The sequence below is a fragment of the Danio rerio genome, chromosome 22, assembly GCF_049306965.1.
Source record: "Danio rerio strain Tuebingen ecotype United States chromosome 22, GRCz12tu, whole genome shotgun sequence".
NCBI classification, from domain to species: Eukaryota; Metazoa; Chordata; class Actinopteri; order Cypriniformes; family Danionidae; genus Danio; species Danio rerio.
In genome coordinates, this window is record NC_133197.1 from 1,859,224 (window position 1) to 1,883,931 (window position 24,708).

Here is a 24,708-nt window from a genome sequence, read left to right on the forward strand (position 1 = left end):
TTGCTCTTTATTTTTAAAACTAACTGGATACATTTATGTTATACGAGCAATCCCTGCTGAAAAAAAACTGCTTGGCTGGTTTTAGCTCAGGGGTGTCCAAACTTTTTGGGCCGAGAGCCAGATGCAAAAAAACAAGCGTTGTCGCGGGCCAAATTTTACATACATCACACACACGCATATATATATATATATATATATATATATATATATATATATATATATATATATATATATATATATATATATATAAAATATATATATATATATATATATATATATATATATATATATATATATATACAGTTGAAGTCAGAATTGTTAGCCCCCCTAAATTATTAGCCCCCGTTTATTTTTCCCCAATTTCTGTTTAACGGAGAGAAGATTTTTTTCCCACACATTTCTAAACATAATAGTTTTAGTAATTCATTTCTAATAACTGATTTATTTTATCTTTGCCATGATGACAGTAAATAATATTTGACTAGATATTTTTCAAAACTCTTCTATACAGCTTAAAGTGACATTTAAAGGCATAACTAGGTTAATCAAGTTAACTAGTCAAGTTAAGGTAATTAGGCAAGTTATTTTATAACAATGGTTTGTTCTAAAGACTAAAGGGGCTAATAATTTTGACCTTAAAATGGTTCATAAAAAATTTAAACTGCTTTTTATTCTAGCCGAAATAAAACAAGTCTTTCTCCAAAAGAAAAAATATTATCAGACATACTGTGAAAATGTTCTTGCTCTGTTAAATATCATTTGGGAAATATTTAAAAAAGAAGAAATAAATCAAAGAGGGGCTAATAATTCAGACTTCAACTGTGTCTAGATAGACAGACAGACAGACAGACAGATAGATAGATAGATAGATAGATAGATAGATAGATAGATCATAACAAGAACCGCTGCTTAATTGAATGCATATAATAGCGACACCCGGTGGTTATTTATTAAATTACGTTCATTTTTGTATAGCGGGCCAGATTCTATTGATATTTATAAAAAGCCTCGCGGGCCGCCACAAAACAGATTGCGGGCCGCAGATGGCCCGCGGGCCGTAGTTTGGACACGCCTGTTTTAGCTGGTTGATCAGCCATTTTTTTGAGTGGTTTTGTTCCTTTATGGGCTGGTTTTCAGCCTGGTCTTCAGGCTGGAAAATGACCAGCTAAAACCTGCTTGTCCAGCCTGGATTAAGCTGGACATAGCTGTTTTTGGCTGGGCTCCCAGTCCCATCCTTGTTAGATTGGTCGAGCGGGATTTAGCGCGATTTAGCTGGTCATCTCTCAGCCTGACCAGCAAAGACCAGGCTGGAAATAGCCAAAACCCCTCTAAAACCATGCTGGTCAACCAGCTAAACCAGCCAACCAGCCTAGACTGGTTTAAGCTGTTTTTTTTTTTTTAGCAGGGATGACTTATATTAAACATTTTATTTTACATTTAAACAAGAAGTTTTGTTTCTTGACCGATAATTGTACACATTTTTAATTTTTAAGAGTCTTACAGTATTTCACCACACATTAAAATTAAGATGTCTTTTTTTGTACTTTGTTGTTCGGTGCGTTGATTCGCCGTTGCTTCCGCCTCGCTGTGATGACGTCAGCTCTGACGCGTTCATTCAGCGTCGAGTCTTCAGAGCTGAGGTGAGTCGTTGACGCCTTTTCTCGTGTTTACACAACAATAAAACACACTTTACAGTTTATTAAAGCGACAATCTGCGACTAGTTTCTGCATTGAGTTCACCTCTATCTGTGTGTCTGCTGACCACAACAATACAGCAGGCAGAGAGCAGCTCTGAGAGGACAATATGAGTGAATGTGTTTGAGTTTTACATGTTTGTGTCAGTAATATGGCTTTGTATGATCTGTGATGTCTCTTCATCCGACTTTTCATTCGACTGTCTGCTTGGTTTGTCCTGGGCTTTACACGCACCACTTAAATGTACACTCAAAGGCTCATGAATAACACTGTGTCTGTTTTTATTTGTCACTAACCCAACAGTCTATCTGAAGGATTTCATTTTTCAACAGTTTAAATAATTACTGCAGGAGCGGTTCTAGTTTTTTATGGCACCCTGGGCGAAACCACCTCAAACATCCCCTTCCCTATCCCCCATGAAATAAAGACACTATGTGGATGACTTTACATAAATATTAAATAATAAATCTTTATTTTTATATATACATTTCAGATAATTATTATAAATACATCTAAGTATGTTTATTTACTTTCAATAAATATAGCAATTTATTATTATTAATATTATACAATTATTATTCTAAATAAATAACAAATCAATCCTAAATGGAACTGAAAAAACAATGTAAAAACACAACTGGAGTGATGTTCTAAGTCTTTTGCATGAATATTAATTATGACAGATGTATAGAGTACAAAGCATAGATGTTTTATAGAATTATTCTGTTGTCTTAGACCCGACTTATGGTCGAGAATTAATGTTATGAATTCTTAGTTACCGCTCTGACTCATTATTCCACCTTTCTGCTTCATAGCCATGCTTAGTCAAAGTAACATCATCATCATATGATGTGAACTTTAGTTTTGACTTGCATACCAGCGTGCATGTACAGTAAACAATTGGGATTAATAGCGGCATGTGTGAGGCGCATGGGAATGGCTTTCTGTGCATATGCATCACTTTGTTTTCACCAGGGTTGTTTCGGTTGCACATGGAGAATAACAAACTTGCACAAGCAAAAGACGCCAAATGTGAATAGCCCCAAACATCTTTATTCTGGGATAAACACTTTAAATAATACACTTGCATAAAGGAAATCTTATCTCAAAGCTTTTCTGTTGCACCATCTCCCCAGCAAGATGCTGCCCTGGCCAATCGCCCATGCCTAAATCCACCACTGATTACTAGCTTCTAAACAAGATATTGATTTATTGTAATTGATTTATTATGCAAGCAGTATAAAATGAGCTGATCCGCTGCTGATCATGAATGGCTGTTTAATGAGTGTTTAATGAGGCTTATCAATATTATCATAGCTGCTGAAATCCTCTTTATTCATGTCAATAGTTGCTGTTTATCCCTTGTTCATTACACTCATAGATATATACACTAGATGTCGCCTGGCCTATTGTTGTCTATTGGACGGAATGCGTCAATAGCGCCGCCATCTTGCTACAGGGTAGCGCTCCTTTGAAATGAATGCGGGACCAAGGTACAGTGGAGGACTGTGGCCATCCAAAGCCAGAGATATACACATATACACATATATCTATGATCGGGAGTTTTCCTGGATGTTAGTACGTAATTTTTTTTTTTTCTAATTACGAAAATTATATTTTTACATCACTTTTCTATATTGATGGATCAGTGACCGCACGGGCATTCCTGACAAAAAGCTTGTGTTTGTGTGGAGAGAAATGTACTATCCACCCTCCGTGTTAAATTTGATCTAATCATGTCCTGAAACACAGCTCCTCTCCTGCTTTCACTCCTCATACTGACGGAGAGAGCGATTCGCTTGTGAATGAATCCCCCGAACGACTCTTTCACTAACGTTAGCCGACAATAATACAAGTTTCTGGCAGCGCAGCATCTCGTTGTCATATTTCTTTTGCATTGTTTGCTGATTATATTCAACAAAACTAGCATAAGCCGAGTGTTTAGTGCGAGTTGGAGCTGCTTTGGCGTATGGTGAATGCAGTAAGTGACTGTTATCATCAATAACGTTACCTGATTAGCACAAAAGTTCAGAACATACAAAAACAGAAAAAAACATAATATTACCTATGAAATGTTTTGCCTTTGTGCTTTGATTTCTTTGTTTGCTCGTTTCTACACCCGTAGACATTGCTAAAGTCCCGCATCTTCACGTAATAACACTGTTTGACTAGTGCGGTTGAATGACATTTTTCCTGGGAGCACTGTACCAATGTGGCGGCTCTATTGACGCATGCTCAGGGTCCCTATGCGAGATCTAGTGTATATATCTATGCATTACACTAATGTCTTACAATCCACAAATTGCAAGATTGAGTTATTTTTAATAGTCCCAGCTGACTTAAAATCACATTGTCACCTACAAGGTATAAATATAATATGTGTTTATTTCCTCAATCAGTGTAAATGAATCAGATTTCTCTGTTTCTTCGTCTGAAGCTCTGCCGCCATCAGAGTTTATTGAAGGACAGTGAGAAGATGAGTGATCCAGAACCCTGCACAATTAAACAGGAAGAGACTGAAGAACTAATAGGTTTGTGTTTATTCATTACTCTTCAATAATGAGGCTGAAGAACAGTGAGGGTGTTTATCTTTAAGCACTTCATCAGTTTTCGTGTTATTCTTAATTTAGATCTTAAGTGTAGAATATGAAACCTGAATAAATTGTAGGGTTGGGCGATGTTGACCAATTTGGCCTCGTACGATGTCTAATCACGATGGACGATGCCATCGTAGGGGGGGCGGGGGTGGTGGTTGTTAAATATCAATTAATTCATGACAAATTAATTAATTGTCGCCTACCCTTTTCACTACCTGAACCACATGGTATTAGCTTTACCTATAACCAAACCATAAAAGTAACACACAAATAACCACCTGTCAGTCACTTTTTTTCCCCGCGGGACTCGAATACGCAGTGATCTGTGTCCTTATAATGGCTTTTCCCACAGCTGGTGGAGGAGACGAGAGTTCGGTTGGAGTTCACTGTAGTGCAAACATTTTCACTGTTTTCACTGTAAAATCCTCACTGCGTGCGCAGATTTAGGAGACATTTATGCAGAGTGCATCTTTGCACCTTAAAACGCTTAACGCAGCACTCAGGAACAGATAAACACTTGGTATGTAAACTTGCTGAAGTCAAAAGCCTGCAATGCTTGCCCCGCCTTTGTGCTCTTTTTATTGGCTCACTGCTCTAGAACTGAACGCGAATGATTGGTTAATATCAGCTGTCAATCACTCAGTCAGTGCCTTCTGCCTTCAGATGACTGAGATACAACTGCGAAAATGTGAAGATGAGAGAATGAAAATAACACTGACAGATTTACCTACAGTTACTAATAATGGCACATCTGATTAGTGATCATGTGCTGAATGTTAATCCACCATTTACACGTTACAAAGAGTGGATTAAAGACTTCCAGTGGCTTCAAGTCTGCTATGAAAGTAGCTAAAGCCGTTCACTGTAAAGTCTGTGGGACGGGGTTTACAGGTAACAGCGTTTGACACTGAATCTACATATGTTAAGCGTGAGAGGTGCTGTATAATCCTTCATTTAATCCTCACCATGCTGTCAGCCGTGCAAGCGGCAGCTATATGTAACATTTAACACCGCTCGAGATAAGACCGTTATTGTTATTAAGATGACATGCAAATGATAAGTTATATATCAGTATAAATGTGGGGCGGGGTGATGGATCGTGATGCCGGCTCAGCATCGTGAAGATTTTCAGCCATCTGTGATGGATGATGGCATCGTCTATCGGCACAACCCTACTAAATTAATGTTACATGAACAAAATTATTGCATGTTCTCCCTGCATTCGCGTGGGTTACCTCCGGTTTCCCCCACAGTCCAAAGACATGCGGTACAGGTGAATTGGGTAGGCTAAATTGTCCGTAGTGTATGAGTGTGTGTGGATGTTTCCCAGAGATGGGTTGCGGCTGGAAGGGCATCCGCTGCGTAAAAACTTGCTGGATACGTTGGTGGTTCATTCCGCTGTGGCGACCCCAGATTAATAAAGGGACTAAGCCGACAAGAAAATGGATGAATGAAAGAATGAACAAAATTATAAGTCTCTCATGTCTATGTATAGGCCGAAACATCTTGTTTTTAAGTGTATAAAAGCCAATGTGCGAATATATTTGACCACTTACACATCTCAAATGCGCTTATTCATGATCTTTTGACTGTACGGATAAAATATAACATTTTCTTATTTTTCAGATGTTATTGTGAAGGAGGAGAGTGAAGATGAGGAGAAACATCCTGTCAAAAGTGAAAGTGAAACTCACTCACATACAGAGCAAAGTTTTTTAATGAAAAGAACAGGCAAAAATGTGTTCACCTGCACTCAGTGTGGGAAAAGTTTCAAATGCAAACAGAACATCAAGTTTCATGTGATGATCCACACCGGAGAGAAACCACACCGATGTCATCACTGCGACAAAACCTTTTTTAGGCCTTCAGATCTGAAGAAACATCTTAGAGTTCATACGAAAGAGACGCCTTGTTCGTGTCCTTCATGTGGGAAGAGTTTTACACAGCATTCAAGCTTAAGTAAACATCAGAAGATCCACACTGGTGTCAGAGAGTTTGTGTGCTTTGAGTGTGAGAAGACTTTTATTACAGCTGGAGCTTTGAAAAAGCACCAAAGGATTCACACTGGAGCGAAACCATATGTGTGTTCACACTGCAACCAAACATTCAGACATTCAGGAAATCTGAAAATACATGAGAGGACGCACACTGGAGAGAAACCGTTCGCTTGTACTGAGTGTGGGACGAGTTTCAGACACTCATCAGCCCTTCGTCGGCACATGCTGATCCACACTGGAGAGAAAAGACACAAGTGTGATCAGTGCGGCAAAATATTTTTGAGGCCTGCACAGCTGAAGAAACATCTTAGAGTTCATACATAGCAGAAGACTCTAATGCCGAGTTCAGACTGCATGATTTTCAGAGTAGTCGTGTCACAGATGTTTTCACACTGCTTGACTATCTGGGCTAGTGTTTGTCGCTGCTTTGTTTACACTGCAAGATGGATCAGGGACTTTCACATTGCATGACTTTACTATAAGAAGAATCGCCGACAACTTCATGCAAACTATGTCTCACAGCCAAAAACACGTTGTATATCTTTTGTTATTAACTACATAATGAGACAGAAGCCTTTAATGGGGTAGAAAATGTGCATATTTGCTCACCTGGGTTTAAAGGGAATTAGCCATTTCTCCTCAATGTTGATAATAAACTGATTTCTTTCTGTATGAAACGTTAAACAGACACGGTTGCTCCTGAGTCCTGTCAAACCTCCACTAGTTTTTCCTCCATTTCGTGGGTCCAAATAAACCGAAAATGAGCGCTTTTAACTTCTCCCCCAGCCTCCCGCTGGCCTGCAGCAGGTATACACACACGCACGCGCACACACACACAAGTGATTGCCGCTCTCTCATTGGCTGTAGGCGATCGCTGATGTTATTTTCAGTTAAAACTCAATTCACACGGCATGATTTGATTCGACGACAGCTCCAGATATTCAGCACGCCTAATATCTCACAGGCATCGGCGACTCATCGGCGATTCTCTCAGATCGCGTCTTTGATCGTTCATACTGTGTGATTGTCACTCACGTGCACGAGCAGCGATTTGTCTGTGATTTCAGGCATTTGTCGGCGATTTCTCAAAACCTGTCGGTGAGCCAAAATCGGGGCTAAAATCACGCAGTCTGAACTCTGCATTAGTTATCTATTATATAGGCTTTTTTGCATCCAAGTGTTTTTATTCAGCTTCAAAATCTCAGGCGCTCTTTTAATAATGTCCATCTGGGGGCGCTTTAGCGCAGTGTATTCAGTGTCTCAAATCAAATGCTACAAATCAACCGTTAAGGTCAAAGAAACACTCCATTTGCACCGTTTTATTTGCATCACATGATGTCTAATCATGTTTTTGCATTGAATTAACATGTAAATCACTCAAACTTAATGCTTCATGTCCGTCTAGTGTGAACACAACATTAAGGTTACATCACTATAGTACATTGAAGCACTATGAGTCGACTCTTATAAATGAATCAATAGTTGTAAACACTGTCCGCTTTCAGATTTTAGCCTTAGCTCAATATTTAACTTCACTTTGAGCTGTGTTACACACTACATAAAAGGTAATTCTCAAAAACCTGTAATAGAGGCTCTTTAATCAAAACATGAACAGGGCGGGGCATAGTGAAGCCCCTCCCCCTTTAAAAAACTGCCAATAGTGTTTGTTTTTTACAGCTCTGCCAAGTGAGAGTGTTTGAGCTCAAGCGCATCAAATGAAAACCCAATGAGAAGAAGGGGGCAGGGCATGTCAGACACGAAAGCATTTGATTGGTCAGATTTGATGAGAAACTAAAGTATGGGGTGACATCAAATAAACATTGATCCATTTAGGTGGAAATGACAAACTGCATGATTTGGATGTTTATATTTACGTTTGTATCTTCAAAAACGTGAATTTTGTCAACGTTTTGGCACAAACTGGATTACCGAAATCCTTAAAACACACATACTGATACTAACATCTGATTAAACATTCACTTTACGGGACCTTTAAGTCAAACTCTTGTGAGGAGAGTCTGAACCACTCTTAGCGATACCTTATCACACAACTCTTTTAATTTGTAATACACACATTGTTTAATTAGGCTATTTTCAGGCGACATGGTGGCTCAGTGGTTGTCACTGTCACCTCACAGCAAGAAGGTTGCTGGTTCGAGCTTGGGCTGGGTCGGTTGGCATTTCTGTGTGGAGTTTGCATGTTCTCCCCGTGTTGGCGTGAATTTCCTCCGGGTGCTCCGGTTTCCCTCACAGTCCAAACACATGCACTATAGGGGAATTGATTAACTAATTTGGCCGTAGTGTATGAGTGTGTGTGTGTGTGTTTGAATGAGTGTGTGTGGGTGTTTCACAGTACTGGATTGCAGTTAAAAGGGCATCCGCTGTGTTAGACATATGCTGGATAAGTTGGCGGTTCATTTCCCTGTGGCGACCCCTGATGAATAAAAGGACTAAGCTGAAGGAAAATGAATGAATGACTATTTAATCACCCTTAAGTGTTTACAAACCTTTATGAGTTTCTTCGTTTGAACACAAAAGAAGATAATTGGATGAAAGCTGAAACCCTGTAACCATTGACTTCCATGGTAGGAAAATCAAATACTATGAAAATTAATGCTTTCAGTTGTCCTAAAAGTGTCTTTTTTTCAGGACAGAAGAAACAAACTCAAACAAGTAAAGGGACAGTAAATGAGTACATCATTATCATTTTTGGGTGAACTGCCCCTTTAAGTCAACAGTTCCTCGCAGTACTACCATTCACGTCAAATAATTCAGCACCATGGACAGCACCTCGCAACGTCGTCCGTACCGCCCCGCCTCGCCGTGATGACGTCAGCGCTGACGCGTTCACTCAGCGTCAAGTCTTCAGAGCTGAGGTGAGTCGTTGACGCTTTTTCTCGTGTTTACACAACAATAAAACACACTTTACAGTTTATTAAAGCGACAATCTGCGACTAGTTTCTGCATTGAGTTCACCTCTATCTGTGTGTCTGCTGACCAAAACAATACAGCAGGCAGAGAGCAGCTCAGTGTTTGAGTTTTCGATGTTTCTGTTATATGGCAAAGTATGATTTGTGAATGGTAATCTTTTGATATATTAACTGAAGTAGAAAACTGTAAATAAGGAGTTTTTGATGCTTTAATTGTTTGAGTGAAGTTTTTAAAAGTTTATTTTGTTTCACTGTTTCTGTGCATGAATGCTACTGCTAACAATCTGGTTGCTTAATTGGTTTAAAACGTGGTATTTAAACTAGATATTGATATAAATACTTTAAAAAAAATAAATACAATAGTTTATCCTACAAACAGTTATGAAGCTAATAATATGCCAAAACAATCTGAATTTGAATTGTGTTCACGTGAATTATCGACGATTGTAATTTAATAAATGAGCATTTTTATATACGGTTAAAAATTGTTTTGAATTTCTTAACTTGAATATTGAACATCTGAAATGTAAGACAGCTGAATTTTTCAAGGCAGTAATTTTCATTTTTTGTGTTCTGAATCGACAGACTGCAGATGTTGGGTTTGTAAAAACACAGTTTTAAATTTGCAATATGAAAAATTTCAGAACATCAAACTGAACATCCTAAAATTCAAAACCAGAAATTCATATCGTAAAATTTAGATTCAGCAGAAAGTAGATCAGGGGTGACCAACAGGGTAGAGTGGACGATGACCGAAAAGTCCAACAAAGAATCACCCGCCTCTGCTTGATTCATAGTTATAGATGAATTACAGGATGTGAATTACGAGGGTGGGGGTTTGGGGTGGTCTGGAAATAGGTAAAAATAATATATTTTTTTAATCTACATATAGCCTAATGCAAAATTAAACTCAAATACTCACTAATATTTATTTTAGCTTTAGGAATAAGGTAGGCTGCTTTCAGTTTCGGGTCACATAAAACTCATCAAGTGGCTTCTATTCATTAGCAGCGGTGTAGCAACGGGGGAGGGGTGGGGGGGTTGTGCTAATTTAAGAAATTAGGTTAACAAGAAATCTCTGAGCGAGTCATTCATAGTGAGTCACTTAATACATTTATAAATGAGCCGATTCCAATGAATCTGAACGAACAATTCAGTGGCAAAGAGAGAGATTTGGTTGCACTCATTGGACATTTTGGTTTATAATGCTGGTCACCCCTGACCTACTTTCTGCTGAATCTGCATTTTATGATATTCAATTTGATGTTCTGAATTTCTTCATCTTGAAAACTTGAAACTGTATTTTTACAAACCCAATATCTGCAGTCTTTCAATGCAGAGCACAAATAAATCTAAAGATTGAAAATACATCCTTAAAAAATTCTGCCTTGAAAATTTTATTTGTCTTACATTTCAGATGTTCATCCATTTTCTTGTCGGCTTAGTCCCTTTATTTATCCGGGGTCGCCACAGCGGAATGAACCGCCAACTTATCCAGCAGGTTTTTTACGCAGCGGATGCCCTTCCAGCCGCAACCCATCTTTGGGCAACATTCACACACACACTCATACACTACGGACAATTTAGCCTACCCAATTCACCTGTACCGCATGTCTTTTGGACTGTGGGGGAAACCGGAGCAGCCGGAGGAATCCCACGCGAACGCAGGGAGAACATGCAAACTCCACACAGAAACGCCAACTGAGCCGAGGCTCGACCCAGCGACCTTCTGCGCCACTGCCTCGCCCATTTCAGATGTTCAAGTTATGAAATTCAAAGCAATTTTTAGCGGCATTTAACAATTCTTATTTATTAAATTACAATTGTCAGTAATTCAAATGAACACAATTCAAATTCAGATTGTTTGGCATGTTATTCGCTCCATAAACACTCAGCTTAAAGTGAGCTAATCTGCTGCCTATTCTTAAATGGCTGTTTAATGAGTGTTTATAATCCGAGGCTCATCAATATTATCATCAATATGCCAGTAGTCACTGTTTCTTATTTTTATTATATCGATCTCTTCACATTTTCAAATTACCTCAATGAATTATTATTGATTTATTATATTGATATAATATTATTTAGTTCCTCAATCAGTGTAAATGAATCAGATTTCTCTGTTTATTCTTCTAAAGCTCCATCAGTGAAAGACAAAGACAGAGTTTATTGAAGGACAGTGAGAAGATGAGTGATCCAGAACCCTGCAGAATTAAACAGGAAGAGACTGAAGAACTAATAGGTTTGTGTTTATTCATTACTCTTCAATAATGAGGTTAAAGAACAGTGAGGTTAATCTTTAAGCACTTCATCAGTTTTAGCACTTTTTTTAATATTGTTTTGGCCTAAAGTTTAAAATATAATATCGTAGCTCAGTGGTTCCCAACCTTTTTTTTTTTGCCTAAGACCCCCCTTTTCCCCCGGGAAATATTGTAAGGCCCCCGTCAACATTTAATGATATTATCGCACATATAAGTTTGCAGTAATAAAAAGCCTAATCATTTGCGATCTCCAGCAGTTGATCTTCTTCCACAGCCATGCTGCATTCACCTGATTTGTTGACAAATGGGTTGCGAATTCATATCTTGGCAGTTGGTGGGTCATTCACTGGGTCTTTTCCCCTTAGTAAAGAAACTTTCCAAAGACGTCTGTTTCTTACTCATTTTGCTGCCTGTAGGTTAAATTTTGGGTGCTCAAGTGACCAAGATGTAACCCCGAGAGTTCGGTCATTTTTCAAAATAAATGACTTTTCAAAATAAAAGCTCGTTCAGACTCGGATAATAAATAAAACGGAAATAATTCATGATTTCTTGTGCAGCCTGGTACCAGTTGATCTCCGGACCGGTGGTTGAGGAATAGCATGGTTTCCGCTACATTCATTCTTCCATGGCGGGGCGCCACGCTAAAATTCATCCCGCCACGGCTACATCACAGCTTCTCATTCAAAACATTTTATTTTTTTTAATAGCGGGTGATAGTATAGCCGTTTCAATTCACTTCAGGACGCATCAATATCGCTCTGTAGGTTTATTGGAGACATTCATGAACATTTCTAGCAATTCTAATAAATGCTGGAGACATACTCGTTACATAAACGCACTAAATCGCACTTCAGCAGCGTTCATTTGAGAGCGCACAAGAAGATCTGCACGCTCTTGAAGCGGCTTATATTTGAGGGGCGTGCAAGAAGCTTTGTGCACGAGCAGAGGAAATCGGCGCGTGGAATGCAGAGGAACTCCTGCTGCATTTGCATCTGAGTCTGCTGAAACTCGGCTTCAACCGCCCCAATTCACACATATGGTCATTTCAATGTTTGAATGTTCTAAATTAACCAAACTGACTTTAACTATCATGTTTGATATCATTTGAAATGTCTCAGTGCGATTGGTACAATGGTCTCATCCTCTCAGAAATAGACATAATCAACACAATAAATATATAACTTCAGGCATCTTTTGAACCACTGTGAAGGGTGTGACTTTTCCACAGGCAGCACTAAATGCGAAAGCCTTTTGTTATACACACAGCCCTTTCCTTGAGGGAATTCTTGGATTACTTAAGGTAAGGTTTGAGAAAGGCTCAGGGTGATTCTGCCTACTCAGATCAGCCCGTAACATGGAGCTTACGCTCCACCTTATGTATAATTTGAAGTCAGGTCTGCATCTTTTCATCTTGGATTTATCTTTGATAATTTGATGTTTGTATTGATCATTTATGAATTGACTGATTGAATTGGCATAATACATTTACCTGACTAATAAATTGTAATGTTTGACCATATTTTGCTCACTCTGTAATTATTAGTTCTAGTAGATTACGCTGTATCCTTGTTTCCGCACGTCTTGCGTCAGGTCAGTAGACGGACTAAAATCCAGTTGAGATGGAGCATTGGGCACACTAATTGTGTTTTAGGGATCCGGCTGACTCTTGATATTGATTCAAGTGTACTTAGGTGGAAAGGGCGTTAACTTCCGTCTAGGTCAACAAGGTGTTGCACGACTAACCTAGATTGGGTACCCGACCTTTGTTTGAAGGTAATATTATTCTAAATTAAGTTCATATGGGAAACCATGGGCTTGGTGAAAACCAAAGTTACTATAGAGTCCAGTAGTCGGGTACATTTATAATAATGTCCTAACCTCTAATTAGAAATGATATTGTCTTAACTCAAGGGTGTACACCTAAGCGGGACTAACTAAAGTATTTTCGAACGAGCACGCTGGTAGCGGCCATCTAAAGTATTTGTCAATTTACCTCTGTTTAATATTCAAGACTGACCGGAGTGTGACCGTGAGGGACGCCTTCGGCCGGGGCGATTTCTCTGATCGACATGAGCACCCGAATGAACGGATGTAATAGTTACTAGTGAAGACAAAAGGTTCAAACATTTATCTAAATTACATATTGATATAATCTTCTTAATGTTTTATGATTGGAGTCAGATAAAACGAGGATAAATATATTAATATTCTAAACCACCTCATACTAAAATTGGAGTCAGATATGAGTTAAATTCAAGGTAAATCAATATTGTGCACTGGAAAGACCGAACAGGCATTAAACCTTCATCCACCAGTGGACAACGGCATTGGGCCAACTGGGTGGACCTTACATAGGCTATTACATAAATGCGATCTCTACCAGTAATACTGCGCTCACGGCATTTGTCATTGAAATACCGCCACAGGTAGTTGGTAGATCTGTGTAAAAAAAAAAAAAAAAAAAAAAAAAGGCCTGCCGCCACAGCTGGAAAACATCCTAGAGGAAACACTGAATACTGTGTTAGGGGATAAAATGAACTAAGGCAACAGGATCATTCTCCTAATTGTCCACTGCTAAGACATTTTTTAAATATGACGCGACCCCCACAAAGCTCGTGGGCCAGGACCCCCCTGTTGGGAACCGCTGTCATAGCTGACCCACCCTTTAATGTTACTCATTTACTTCATTTTCAGATGTGATGGTGAAGGAGGAAGAACTGAGTGAAGATGAGGAGAAACATCATGTCAAGAGTGAAGATGAAACTCAAATGAAGATCGAGCATAGTTTATCAACGGAAGGAACAGCCGTAAGAGATTTCACCTGCACTCAGTGTGGAAGGACTCTAGCCTCCATGTTCGATCTCAGGCATCACATGATGATCCACACTGGAGAGAAACCGTACAAGTGTTCGCACTGCGACAAGAGCTTCAATCGTTTAGGAACCCTAAAAACACACATGCTGCTCCACACCGGAGAGAAAACACACACATGTGAGCAATGCGGCAAGTCATTTTTGAGGGCTGGAGACCTGAAGAAACATCTCCGAGTTCACACAGAGAGGAAGCCTTATTCATGCTCTGAGTGCGGAAGGAGGTTTTCGATGCAGAGCAATTTAACAGCGCACCAGAAGATCCATAGTGGCGTGAGAGAGTTTGTGTGCTGTGAGTGCGAGAAGACTTTTATTACAGCGGTAGACTTGAGACGACACCAGAGGAGTCACACTGAGGAGAAACCGTACAAGTGTTTACACTGCGACAAAACGTTCAGATATTCGGGACATCTGAAAGTCCACCTGATTATCCACACTGGAGAGAGGCCGTTCATATGCACTCAGTGTGGAAATGGTTTCAAGCGATCAACGCACCTTAATCGACACATGAAGATTCACACTCCCTTTGTCTCACATGAGGATGAACACTGGAGAGAAGACACACAGATGTGATCGGTACTGCCTACCGACCTTGGTGGATTCAATGGTGCCAGCATTAAAAATCATAGGCTGTGGACAGTGTGAAACATGGATTGTGCCAAGGACTACCCAACCATTCTGGAGGATCGTGTGTGTCCTGAAGGCTGTACCGTTCAAATTAATCAGTTCGTCTTTATTTCAATATCGCTTTTACAGTTGAAAAATGTAATAACAATTACAAATTGAAACGGTGTCAGTCCAGTTTTCAGACTTCACACAGTTCAGTGTGGTTTTATATTCACTGCAGAAAGTCCAAACACTGAAGAGCAAATCCATCGATGCGCAGCTCTACAAGTCCTGAACCATGCAAGCCAGTGCCGTGTTATCAGCATAATAATGCACCAATACACACAGCAGGACGGGTGAAGGAGTTTTTTAATAAACATGGAAGTGATGTGGAACATGTCCAATGGCCTGCACAGTCACCAGATCCTAACATTATCAAGTCACTTTGAGTTGTTTTGGGGGAGCGAGTCAGGAAATGTTTTCCTCCACCGGTATAACAAAGTGACCTGAAGAAGAGTCCCTCTGGCCACTATGCAAGACTTGTATCTGTCATTTCCCTGGATGAATTGCTGCTGTATTGGCCCTACACCAGGGGTGTCCACACTCTGTCCTGGAGGGCCAGTGTCCTGTAGAGTTTAGCTCCAACCCTAATCAAACACACATGAACAAGCTAATCAAGCTTTTACTTGATATACTAGAAATTTCCTGGCAGGTGTGTTGAAGCAAGTTAGAGCTAAAGTCAGCACGACACTGGCCCTCCAGGACTGACTTTAGACACCCATGCCTTACACCAGGGGTGGCCAATCCTGTTCCTAGAGAGTCACCTTCCTGCAAATTTCAGTTGCAACCCATATCAAACACACCTGCCTGTAATTATAACGTGGTGTTCAGGTCCTAATTAATTGGTTCAGGTGTGTTTGATATGGGTAGCAACTGAAATCTGCAGGAAGGTGGTTCTCCAGGAACAGGGTTGGCCACCCATGCCCTACACCATATTAATGAATTACTGTGGTCTAAAACCAGGCCTTTAAGTTTCATTGTTCAACCCCTGTTTATCATTACGGAGAAATCATTAATGGCAGCCTTAAATTCCTAAAGTTGACCCTTAGGTATTTGTTCTTGCAACCTAAGTTTTACCACGGGTTCCCTTTTTTAGCTTAATGCATGGGTCTTAAACTTCGATAATTAAAAAAAAACCTTGCAATTTGGTGAAATAAGTGTTCCAAATTTCTGCTCTTTACCCCTCCATAAAAAAATGTTTAGTCCGATGAGGACTAATGATCTATGTTTTTTTTTTTCAGGGGCCCTAAATCCTCTAGTTATGAGGCCAACACTGGACGACATAGTTAATTTACTCGCCTGTCCAGTGTTTGAACTATACCTTGGCCTTTGGAGAAGCCCACTTTGGGGGTCGCTTTAATCTTGAGAGTCCCTTGCCACAATGATGTAGGGCAGGGATGTCCTACACTGGTCCTGGAGGGCCAGTGTCGTGCTGACTTTAGCTCCATCTTGCTTCAACATACCTGCCAGGAAGTTTCTAGTATAGCTGGTTCAGGTGTGTTTGATTAGGTTGGAGCTAAACTCTCCAGGACACCGGCCCTCCAGGACTGAGTTTGGACACCCCTGATGTAGGCTATAAAACACACAGGATCGCTGTCCTTAAGCAGCAATGTATAAGCACAAAAAATCTGTAAATATAAAACGAATATTTATATAATTGTAACTAACATTACAATGTAGGCTAAATGAACTTTATCGCTAAAAAGTGCTTGTTTACCCATCAATAACTTTCTTTGAGCTTTAAATATCTTTTGAGAGATTTATTTTTATAAACAACAACAGCCTACCTGCAGTGCTTCTGAGAGGAATACATCCATATAAAATCAACAAACATGAATAGGTTTCACTTAACAACAAAATAAAAAACCTTGTCAGGTAGCCTATCATTTTACCATTCGTTCTTTAAGTTCAAGATGATGATATTAAGGACAGCATTTGGTTTTGTTATTTTACATAGGCCTATAAAATGGGATCTCACTTTTCACTCTGGTAAAACGTAATTGGAAAATGAGAGAAACACCATTGAAAGGGGTTCAGTTCGGTCAAGTTTACAGCAATGCCATGGTGCTTAAAAAGAACGTTATTAGCCTACTGTATGAAACAAAAAGAAGTACAATGTCACATCATTTGTTTCGGTAAACGAATAAGCAGTAGCCCCTTTCACACAGTGATACCGGTAAATATCTGGAAAATTTCCGGAACGACTTTACCGGTATATTCAAAAAAGCGCTGTTTACAGAGGCAAGGACGTTACGGAAATTTTCCGGAAAAGAGCATTCACACATCCATTCCAAAATACCGGTACATTCTGACATCATTCACCACAAATGAGCTTTAAACGGCTGCGCTTGTGTTTGTAAACATTTGACTAAATTACAAACTCTGTGGATGATCAATATTGTGAACAACTTTCGCAGGATCACTTTCGCATGTCGAGATGTTCATAATATGTGCGTGTGCAGGCGCTCACAGGCTGTTTCACAGGCACACGCAAAGCTTGAAGGTAAACAAACAACGGCTTATCATAAGCATCTCATCGATGATTATTTACACAGTTGGCATTAAGAAGAACATATAAACGTGATCTGACTAACTTCTAGCAGCTAAATGTGTCTGGAAAAATATTCAAAGGTTTTATTCTCACAAACCGCGCGGACGTGAATGCGTCTGACTGTTGTGATTGGCTAAAGCAGACGTCTCACGTCAGCACGTTCTAGACGTGCACGCGCTTATTACGGCAATCTTCCTTCTGCATTCACACAGCGCAGCATTCCGGCAAATTACCGGTAATGTTACAACTTTTCTTTCCGGAAAATAGCCAGAATGAATTTACCGGTATTTTCAAAAAGGACCTGTTCACACATACAACCTTTCCGGAAAATTGCCGCCAATTTTCCGGAAAGGTCTGTATGTGTGAAAGGGGCTAGTGTCTCAACCTACATTTGAAAGTGTCTGGCTGTGACTGTTTGACTCCTCAGTGCCCCCACATCTTGATGCTCATTACAAAAATAGCATGTGTAGTTATCTTTTTTAAATATAAGCTGTGAATCGCCGTCATGCATGAATGATATTTTTGCACTTTTACACATAATAATCCATGACCACATTACACAATACTGAAACCGCACATCAAAATAACACATTGTCAATATTTTTGTTATAGTTTCACAAATCAGGTTTTCAGGGAAGCCCATGTCTAATTTAGGGGAGCATGTAGTTGTAGTTCGCACCCTGCGCCTGTCGGGTATTCCCGAAGCATTTAGTGTATATGTTGTTTATATAGTTAGGGTGATATTAAGACTAAATGTTAATCATTCATAATTATGCACATATTTTTTTCAGAAAAAGCAGCTAATGACATTTTAATAAAAGGCTAATAATAACAACACAAAATTAGTCGCGATGATAATTTGTATCGATGACTTGTGAGCAAAATGGTTGTATACTTAATAATATTAAAAATAACGTGGAAAAAGTACATTAAATGCAAGAAAATCTAGTCTACTCAGACACGCAAACACAATCAGTTTGTGTGTAAAACTCTTAACCAGGTTTAGGATGAAGAAACATCACCTTAAGTTTTGACAGCAGCTTCATTGTGGGATTCAGATCAGCTTATAGATGGAGTTCCTCACCAAACAACCCTATATGAAGCTTTTATTAATGTAGTCGTCTGTCATTTTGCCTCTTGATACAATTCAATCTTGTTAATATTTTGCTTAAAACAAATTGGTAATTAGATTGTTCAACAATGTTTAATGAGCTTCGAGCTGTTATTAAATGTTTTCATTACATATTTTGTTTAAAAGAGTTGTCTTCTGATTGAAGTTACCTCAGGAAACATGTTTATACTGTCAGCGATAACGTGGGACTGTTGCATTGGCTTTTTTTAATTTGTTGAGTGTACTTTAAGCGTTTAAAGTGCCTAATAAACAGTATTTTTCACCTCACGCATGATTACGATGGCCTTTGTTTACGTTAGCAATTGTTTTGACAGCTAATTTGGCGCGTTGTTGATGATCCGCCGTTGCGGCCGCCTCGGCGTGGTGACGTCATCACTGACGCGTTCACTCAGCGTCGAGTCTTAAGAGCTGAGGTGAGTCGTTTTCGCTTTTTCTCGTGTTTACACAACAATAAAACACACTTTACAGTTTATTAAAGCGACATTCTGCGACTAGTTTCTGCATTGAGTTCACCTCTATCTGTGTGTCTGCTGACCAAAACAATACAGCAGGCAGAGAGGAGCTCTGAGAGGAAACATGAGCTCAGTGTTTGGGTTTTTCCACATTTGTGTCAGCAATATCACAATTTATGGTCTGTGAATGTAATAATGGGGATCTACCGCGGTAGATAAAGATTAAAAATATATGTATTATTTATTTACATATGATTTTCTAGTTTATGTTCAGTGATGTGCTTCTGCTAACAATCTAATTACTTTATTGGTATGAATTCCTACTTCATAAAACTTGTTATGAATGCAATAATCTTTTTAATTATTAATTACAATAGTATTCATTTCATCATTGTAGCACTCATTATAAAATGAGCTGATTTGCTGCTGATCCTGAATGGCTGTAAATGACCATTTACTACCTGTGGCTCATTAATATTCAGATCTACATTAAATAAGTTTTGTTGGTGTTCGCTGTATTGAGCAAGTAACATATACACACATTGTGTCACCTGCAATAATATGCTTATATTGTTTCATCAATCAGTGTAAATGAATCAGATTTCTCTTTTTCTTCTCCTGAAGCTCTGCCGCCATCATTAAAAGACAGAGACAGAGTTTATTGAAGGACAGTGAGAAGATGAGTGATCCAGAACCCTGCAGAATTAAACAGGAAGAGACTGAAGCACAGATAGGTTTGTGTTTATTCATTACTCTTCAATAATGAGGTTGAAGATCAGTAACGTTGCAGGGATGCAGACTGAAACACGAATAACAGCATCATTACAATATTAAAAATATAAAATGTGTACATTTTGCATTATAATTACCACTAATATTTTAATGTTGAAACTTTAATCATTTGTTTTTAAAAAGTTTTAGAATTTGTTAATATTTTTTATTTTATATTTCTAGATGTATGTTCAAAACATTTGCTCTGAAGTTCTATAATGAGAAGTAAACTCCATTTACTATAATGGAGTAAATTTCTGTGTATATACCTCAAAATGTAATGAACAAATGGTCCTTTACATGTGGTCAATATACAGTCAAGCGTGAAATTATTCATACCCCTGGCAAATTCTGAATTAAAGTTAAAATTTGTATGCAACCACATAACTGATGATGATTCGCATGTGTGTGTAGGGGTGGGACAACCACATAACTGATGATAATTGGCATGTGTGTGTAGGGGTGGGACAACCACATAACTGATGATGATTGGCATGTGTGTGTAGGGGTGGGACAACCACATAACTGATGATGATTGGCATATGTGTGTAGGGGTGGGACAACCACATAACTGATGATGATTGGCGTGTGTGTGTATGTAGAGGCGGGACAGACACATAATTGATGATGATTAGTGTGTGTGTGTGTGTGTGTGTAGGGGCAGGACAACCACATAACTAATGTTGATTGTCGTGTGTAGGGGTAAGACAACCACATAACTAATGATGATTGTTGTGTGTGTGTGTGTTTAGGGGCAGGATAACCACATAAATGATGATGATTGGCGTGTGTGTATGTATTGAGGCAGGACAACCACATAACTAATGATGATTGTCGTGTGTGTAGGGGTAAGACAACCACATAACTAATGATGATTGTTGTGTGTGTGTGTTTAGGGGCAGGATAACCACATAACTGATGATGATTGGCGTGTGTGTATGTATTGAGGCAGGACAACCACATAACTAATGATGATTGTCGTGTGTGTAGGGGTAAGACAACCACATAACTAATGATGATTGTTGTGTGTGTGTGTGTAGGGGCAGGATAACCACATAACTGATAATGATTGGCGTGTGTGTATGTATTGAGGCAGGACAACCACATAACAAATGACGTACAGAACATGTCTCGAACATGCATTGACCAAATGAGATGATAGTACTTTTAGGTCAAACTAATAAAAAAAAAAGTGTATAACTTGTAATTAGAAATCTTATATTAAACACACATGATTTAAATGTGTTATGTCTATAAAGGGGCAAAAGAAATTGAGTCTATAAAAGCAAATGTGCAAACATATTTGACCGTTTAAACACAAATGCTCTTATTCATGATCATTTCTCTGTATGGTTTAAACAGTCCAGAGCTGCATATGCTGTAAGAAACCAGCCTCTTAAAATGTAACTTACTTTTCAGATGTAATAGTGAACGAGGAGAGTGAAGAACTGAGTGAAGATGAGGACAAACATCATGTCAAAAGTGAAAGTGAAACTTACACAAAGAGAGAAAAAGGTTTTAACTGCACTCAGTGTGGAAAGTGTTTAACCAACAAACACACACTCAAGTTTCACATGATGATCCACACTGGAGAGAAACCATTCAAGTGTTCACACTGCGACAAGAGCTTCATTTGTTCAGGATATCTGAAAACACACGAGAAGACCCACACTGGAGAGAGACCACACAAGTGTGATCAATGCGGCAAAACATTTTCGATTTCTTCAGAGCTGAGGAAACATCTTAGAGTTCATACAAACGAGAGGCCTTATTCATGCTCTGAGTGTGGGAAGAGTTTCGCACGACAGTCAAGCCTAAGACAACATCGGAAGATCCACACTGGTGTCAGAGAGTTTGTGTGCTTTGAGTGCGAGATGACTTTTATTACAGCTGGAAATCTGAAACGACACCTGAGGACTCACACTAAAGAGAAACCTAACAAGTGTTCACACTGCGACAGGAGATTCAGTCAGTTGCAATCACTGAAAATACATGAGAGGATTCACACTGGAGAGAAACCGTTCGTATGTTTTGAGTGTGGGAAGGGTTTTTCACATCAGTCTCATTTTAAAGCGCATCAGCATATCCACACCGGTGTGAGAGAGTTTGTGTGCGTTGAGTGTGGGAAGGGTTTTATTACAGCCGCAGACTTAAAACAACACCAGTGGTTTCACACTGGAGAGAAACCTTACAAGTGTTCACACTGCGACAAGACGTTCAGTCTTTTACAAATCCTGAAAACACATGAGAGGATTCACACTGGAGAGAAACCGTACGCATGTACTCAGTGTGGGAAGAGTTTCAGACAATCATCACACCTTAAAAAGCACATGAAGATCCACACAATGGAGAACACAAATGTGATCAGAGCGGTAAAACATTTTTAAGGCCTTCAAATTTGAAGAAACATCTAATGTTAGAGAAAGTTTATAATGGTGCATTTGTTAGAATTTAATTGATGATTGCCACGCATCTTTTATATATACACTTCATACTTCCGACAATTAGATTATTTTCAATGTAAATAAATTCTATATATTTTTGTAATTCCAGTAACTTATCAATTCATTTAAACTATTATTATTTATAATACCTGTAAACGTATTCTGTTTAGTTTAATTAAATTGTCATTTGGGTAGTAGACCCTTTTCACATCACCTGGTTTCTCTGCAACGCAAGTCGTCAAAGTTGGGAAACTTTGAGCGCAGTGAATAGGAGAATACAACAAATCGTTTTTTACAGTCCTATTTGCTAAATTAATGACCGAAAAACTCCAGGATGGTGTTACCAAGACTTTCAGAAAAAGAAAAACGATAGTGTGAGACTGATAGTGGTAGCCAGAAGAGAGAATAACGTCAAATTTACTGTCCTGTCCCATAGACGCTGTATTAGAAATGCCTCCTACAAGTGGTAATTCGTTTTTCGTCTCGTAATTCGTTTTTTTTTTTTTTTGTAGTTTGAAGCAAAGATGATATAATACATTCATAAATGTATATAAATGCTCATACGTTTTTCAAAATCAAAATATTAAAAACTTACGGATTTAAGATGCTAATGACCCTTATGCCTAGTTCAGACTGCGTGATTTTAGCCCCGATTTTGGCTCGCCGACAAAGCGGGAGGCTGGGGGAGAAGTTAAAAACACTCTTTTTTGTTTATTTGGACCCACGAAATGGAGGAAAAACTAGTGGAGGTTTGACAGGACTCAGGAGCAACCGTGTCTGTTTGACGTTTCATACAGAAAGAAATTAGTTTATTATCAACATTGAGGAGAAATGGCTAATTCCCTTTAAACCCAGGTGAGCAAATATGCACATTTTCTACCCCATTAAAGGCTTCTGTCTCATTATGTAGTTAAGAACAAAAGATATACAACGTGTTTTTTGCTGTGAGACGTAGTTTGGACGAAGTTGTCGGCGATTCTTCTTATAGGAAAGTCATGCAATGTGAATGTCCCTGTCGCCGATCCATCTTGCAGTGTAAACAAAGCAGCAACGAAACGCCAGCCCAGATAGTCAAGCAGTGTGAAAACATCTGTGACACGACTACTTTAAAAATCATGCAGTCTGAACTCGGCATTAAATGCGTCATAAGTCTTGTAAAAAGGCTTCGTTAGATTTCCATATTTTCGATTACATATTTTACATATTAATATATAATATTGGCTTATTGTTTAAGCTAACAGTGTGTGGGTGTTTGTTTGTTTGTATATGTGCTCTTCACTTTCCGATCAACCCCTACTGTTCGTCACTTACCAGCTACTGTCTATTAGGTCTGTGCAATTGTCAAAAATTCTGTTTCGATTTTGGCTTCCAACGATTATGAAAAACCATTAATCGAGATAAACGATTAGTCCATCATATACCGCCCCCTTTTCAGTTGTGCACATTTGTTGCTCTGCAAAGCTCAGTTCCACCTGAAAACGACTAAAAGCATGTACTGGAATGTAATGTCTGCAGCACGGGATGCGCATCATTCATTGAAGTGCTTTTGAATTAATCATGTTTTTAAAAGTGTGAAGTGTGCGCGCTCAGCCTCAGAGACGAGCAGAGCACACACATCTGCAGTCATCTTAATGTGAGCGCTTTAATAATCGAATACATGGAAATTTGTGTCAAAACAAATTTTTTTTAAAGAAATATCAATTAAAAAGTTATGATTTTTCCCATAATTGAGCAGCCCTACTGTCTATAAACTCAATATACTCTTCAAATACTTGTTATTTTTGGCTATAGATTACTTTTCACTGTTTCTTAGACTCGACAACTATATTGGTTATTATCGTTTTGTTCAAATAAAACGATCATTTTTAAAAGCAGAAAGTCTCTGGAGACTCGCACTCTGAATCAAATTTTCAGCCTCTAATGTCATAATAATCGTTCCTCTGTACATTTACAAGCAACATTCTCAAATCATTTCCTTCATTTCAATGTATGAATGTACGTTTAAAGATCGGCCAGTTGTGTATTAATAAAAGCACTTGTTATTCTTTGTGATAAATGATTCCTTTGTTTTAGAGTTCTACACAAGCACATGACTCGAGCAGTCATGCAAAATGTCACATTATCAATTTAAGTGGATTTCTTAACGTTTTTTAAACGGTATTTTACCTCACGTGCTACTGAGTAAACTTTTGTCTGTAGTATGTTGTGTTGCGTTTTTTTTATTCATAAATGTAAATGGGCAGTGAAAAATTTACTCACTTTGATATAGAAACAGGTCATTATCTATGCACGATAAAAGAAACCAAAAATACCAAAGCAAAAAGAACTGTTAATTATTTTAA

General features: G+C 38.7%; 1 protein-coding gene across 4 annotated transcripts; it reads left to right on the forward strand.

The window, feature by feature from the left end:
- The first annotated feature begins 1,581 nt into the window (after positions 1-1,581).
- znf1169 (zinc finger protein 1169) lies at positions 1,582-24,562 on the forward strand. Of its 4 annotated transcripts, NM_001386829.1 has the most exons (7): positions 8,814-9,165; positions 11,358-11,461; positions 14,175-14,919; positions 18,193-18,260; positions 19,106-19,112; positions 19,776-19,885; positions 21,342-22,469. In NM_001386829.1, the coding sequence occupies exons 1-7, from the start codon at positions 9,116-9,118 to the stop codon at positions 22,307-22,309; spliced, it is 2,052 nt and encodes a 683-aa protein (NP_001373758.1). In that variant the 5' UTR covers positions 8,814-9,115; the 3' UTR covers positions 22,310-22,469. The 4 variants fall into 4 exon arrangements, with proteins under 4 accessions (XP_073792252.1, XP_073792253.1, XP_073792254.1 ...); XM_073936151.1 differs by lacking the exons at positions 8,814-9,165; positions 11,358-11,461; positions 14,175-14,919; positions 18,193-18,260; positions 19,106-19,112 and adding an exon at positions 1,582-1,640 and having other exon boundaries at positions 21,342-24,562; XM_073936152.1 differs by lacking the exons at positions 8,814-9,165; positions 11,358-11,461; positions 14,175-14,919; ... (2 more) ...; positions 19,776-19,885; positions 21,342-22,469 and adding exons at positions 1,614-1,640; positions 4,133-4,226; positions 5,919-8,746.
- The last annotated feature ends 146 nt before the right edge of the window (positions 24,563-24,708 follow it).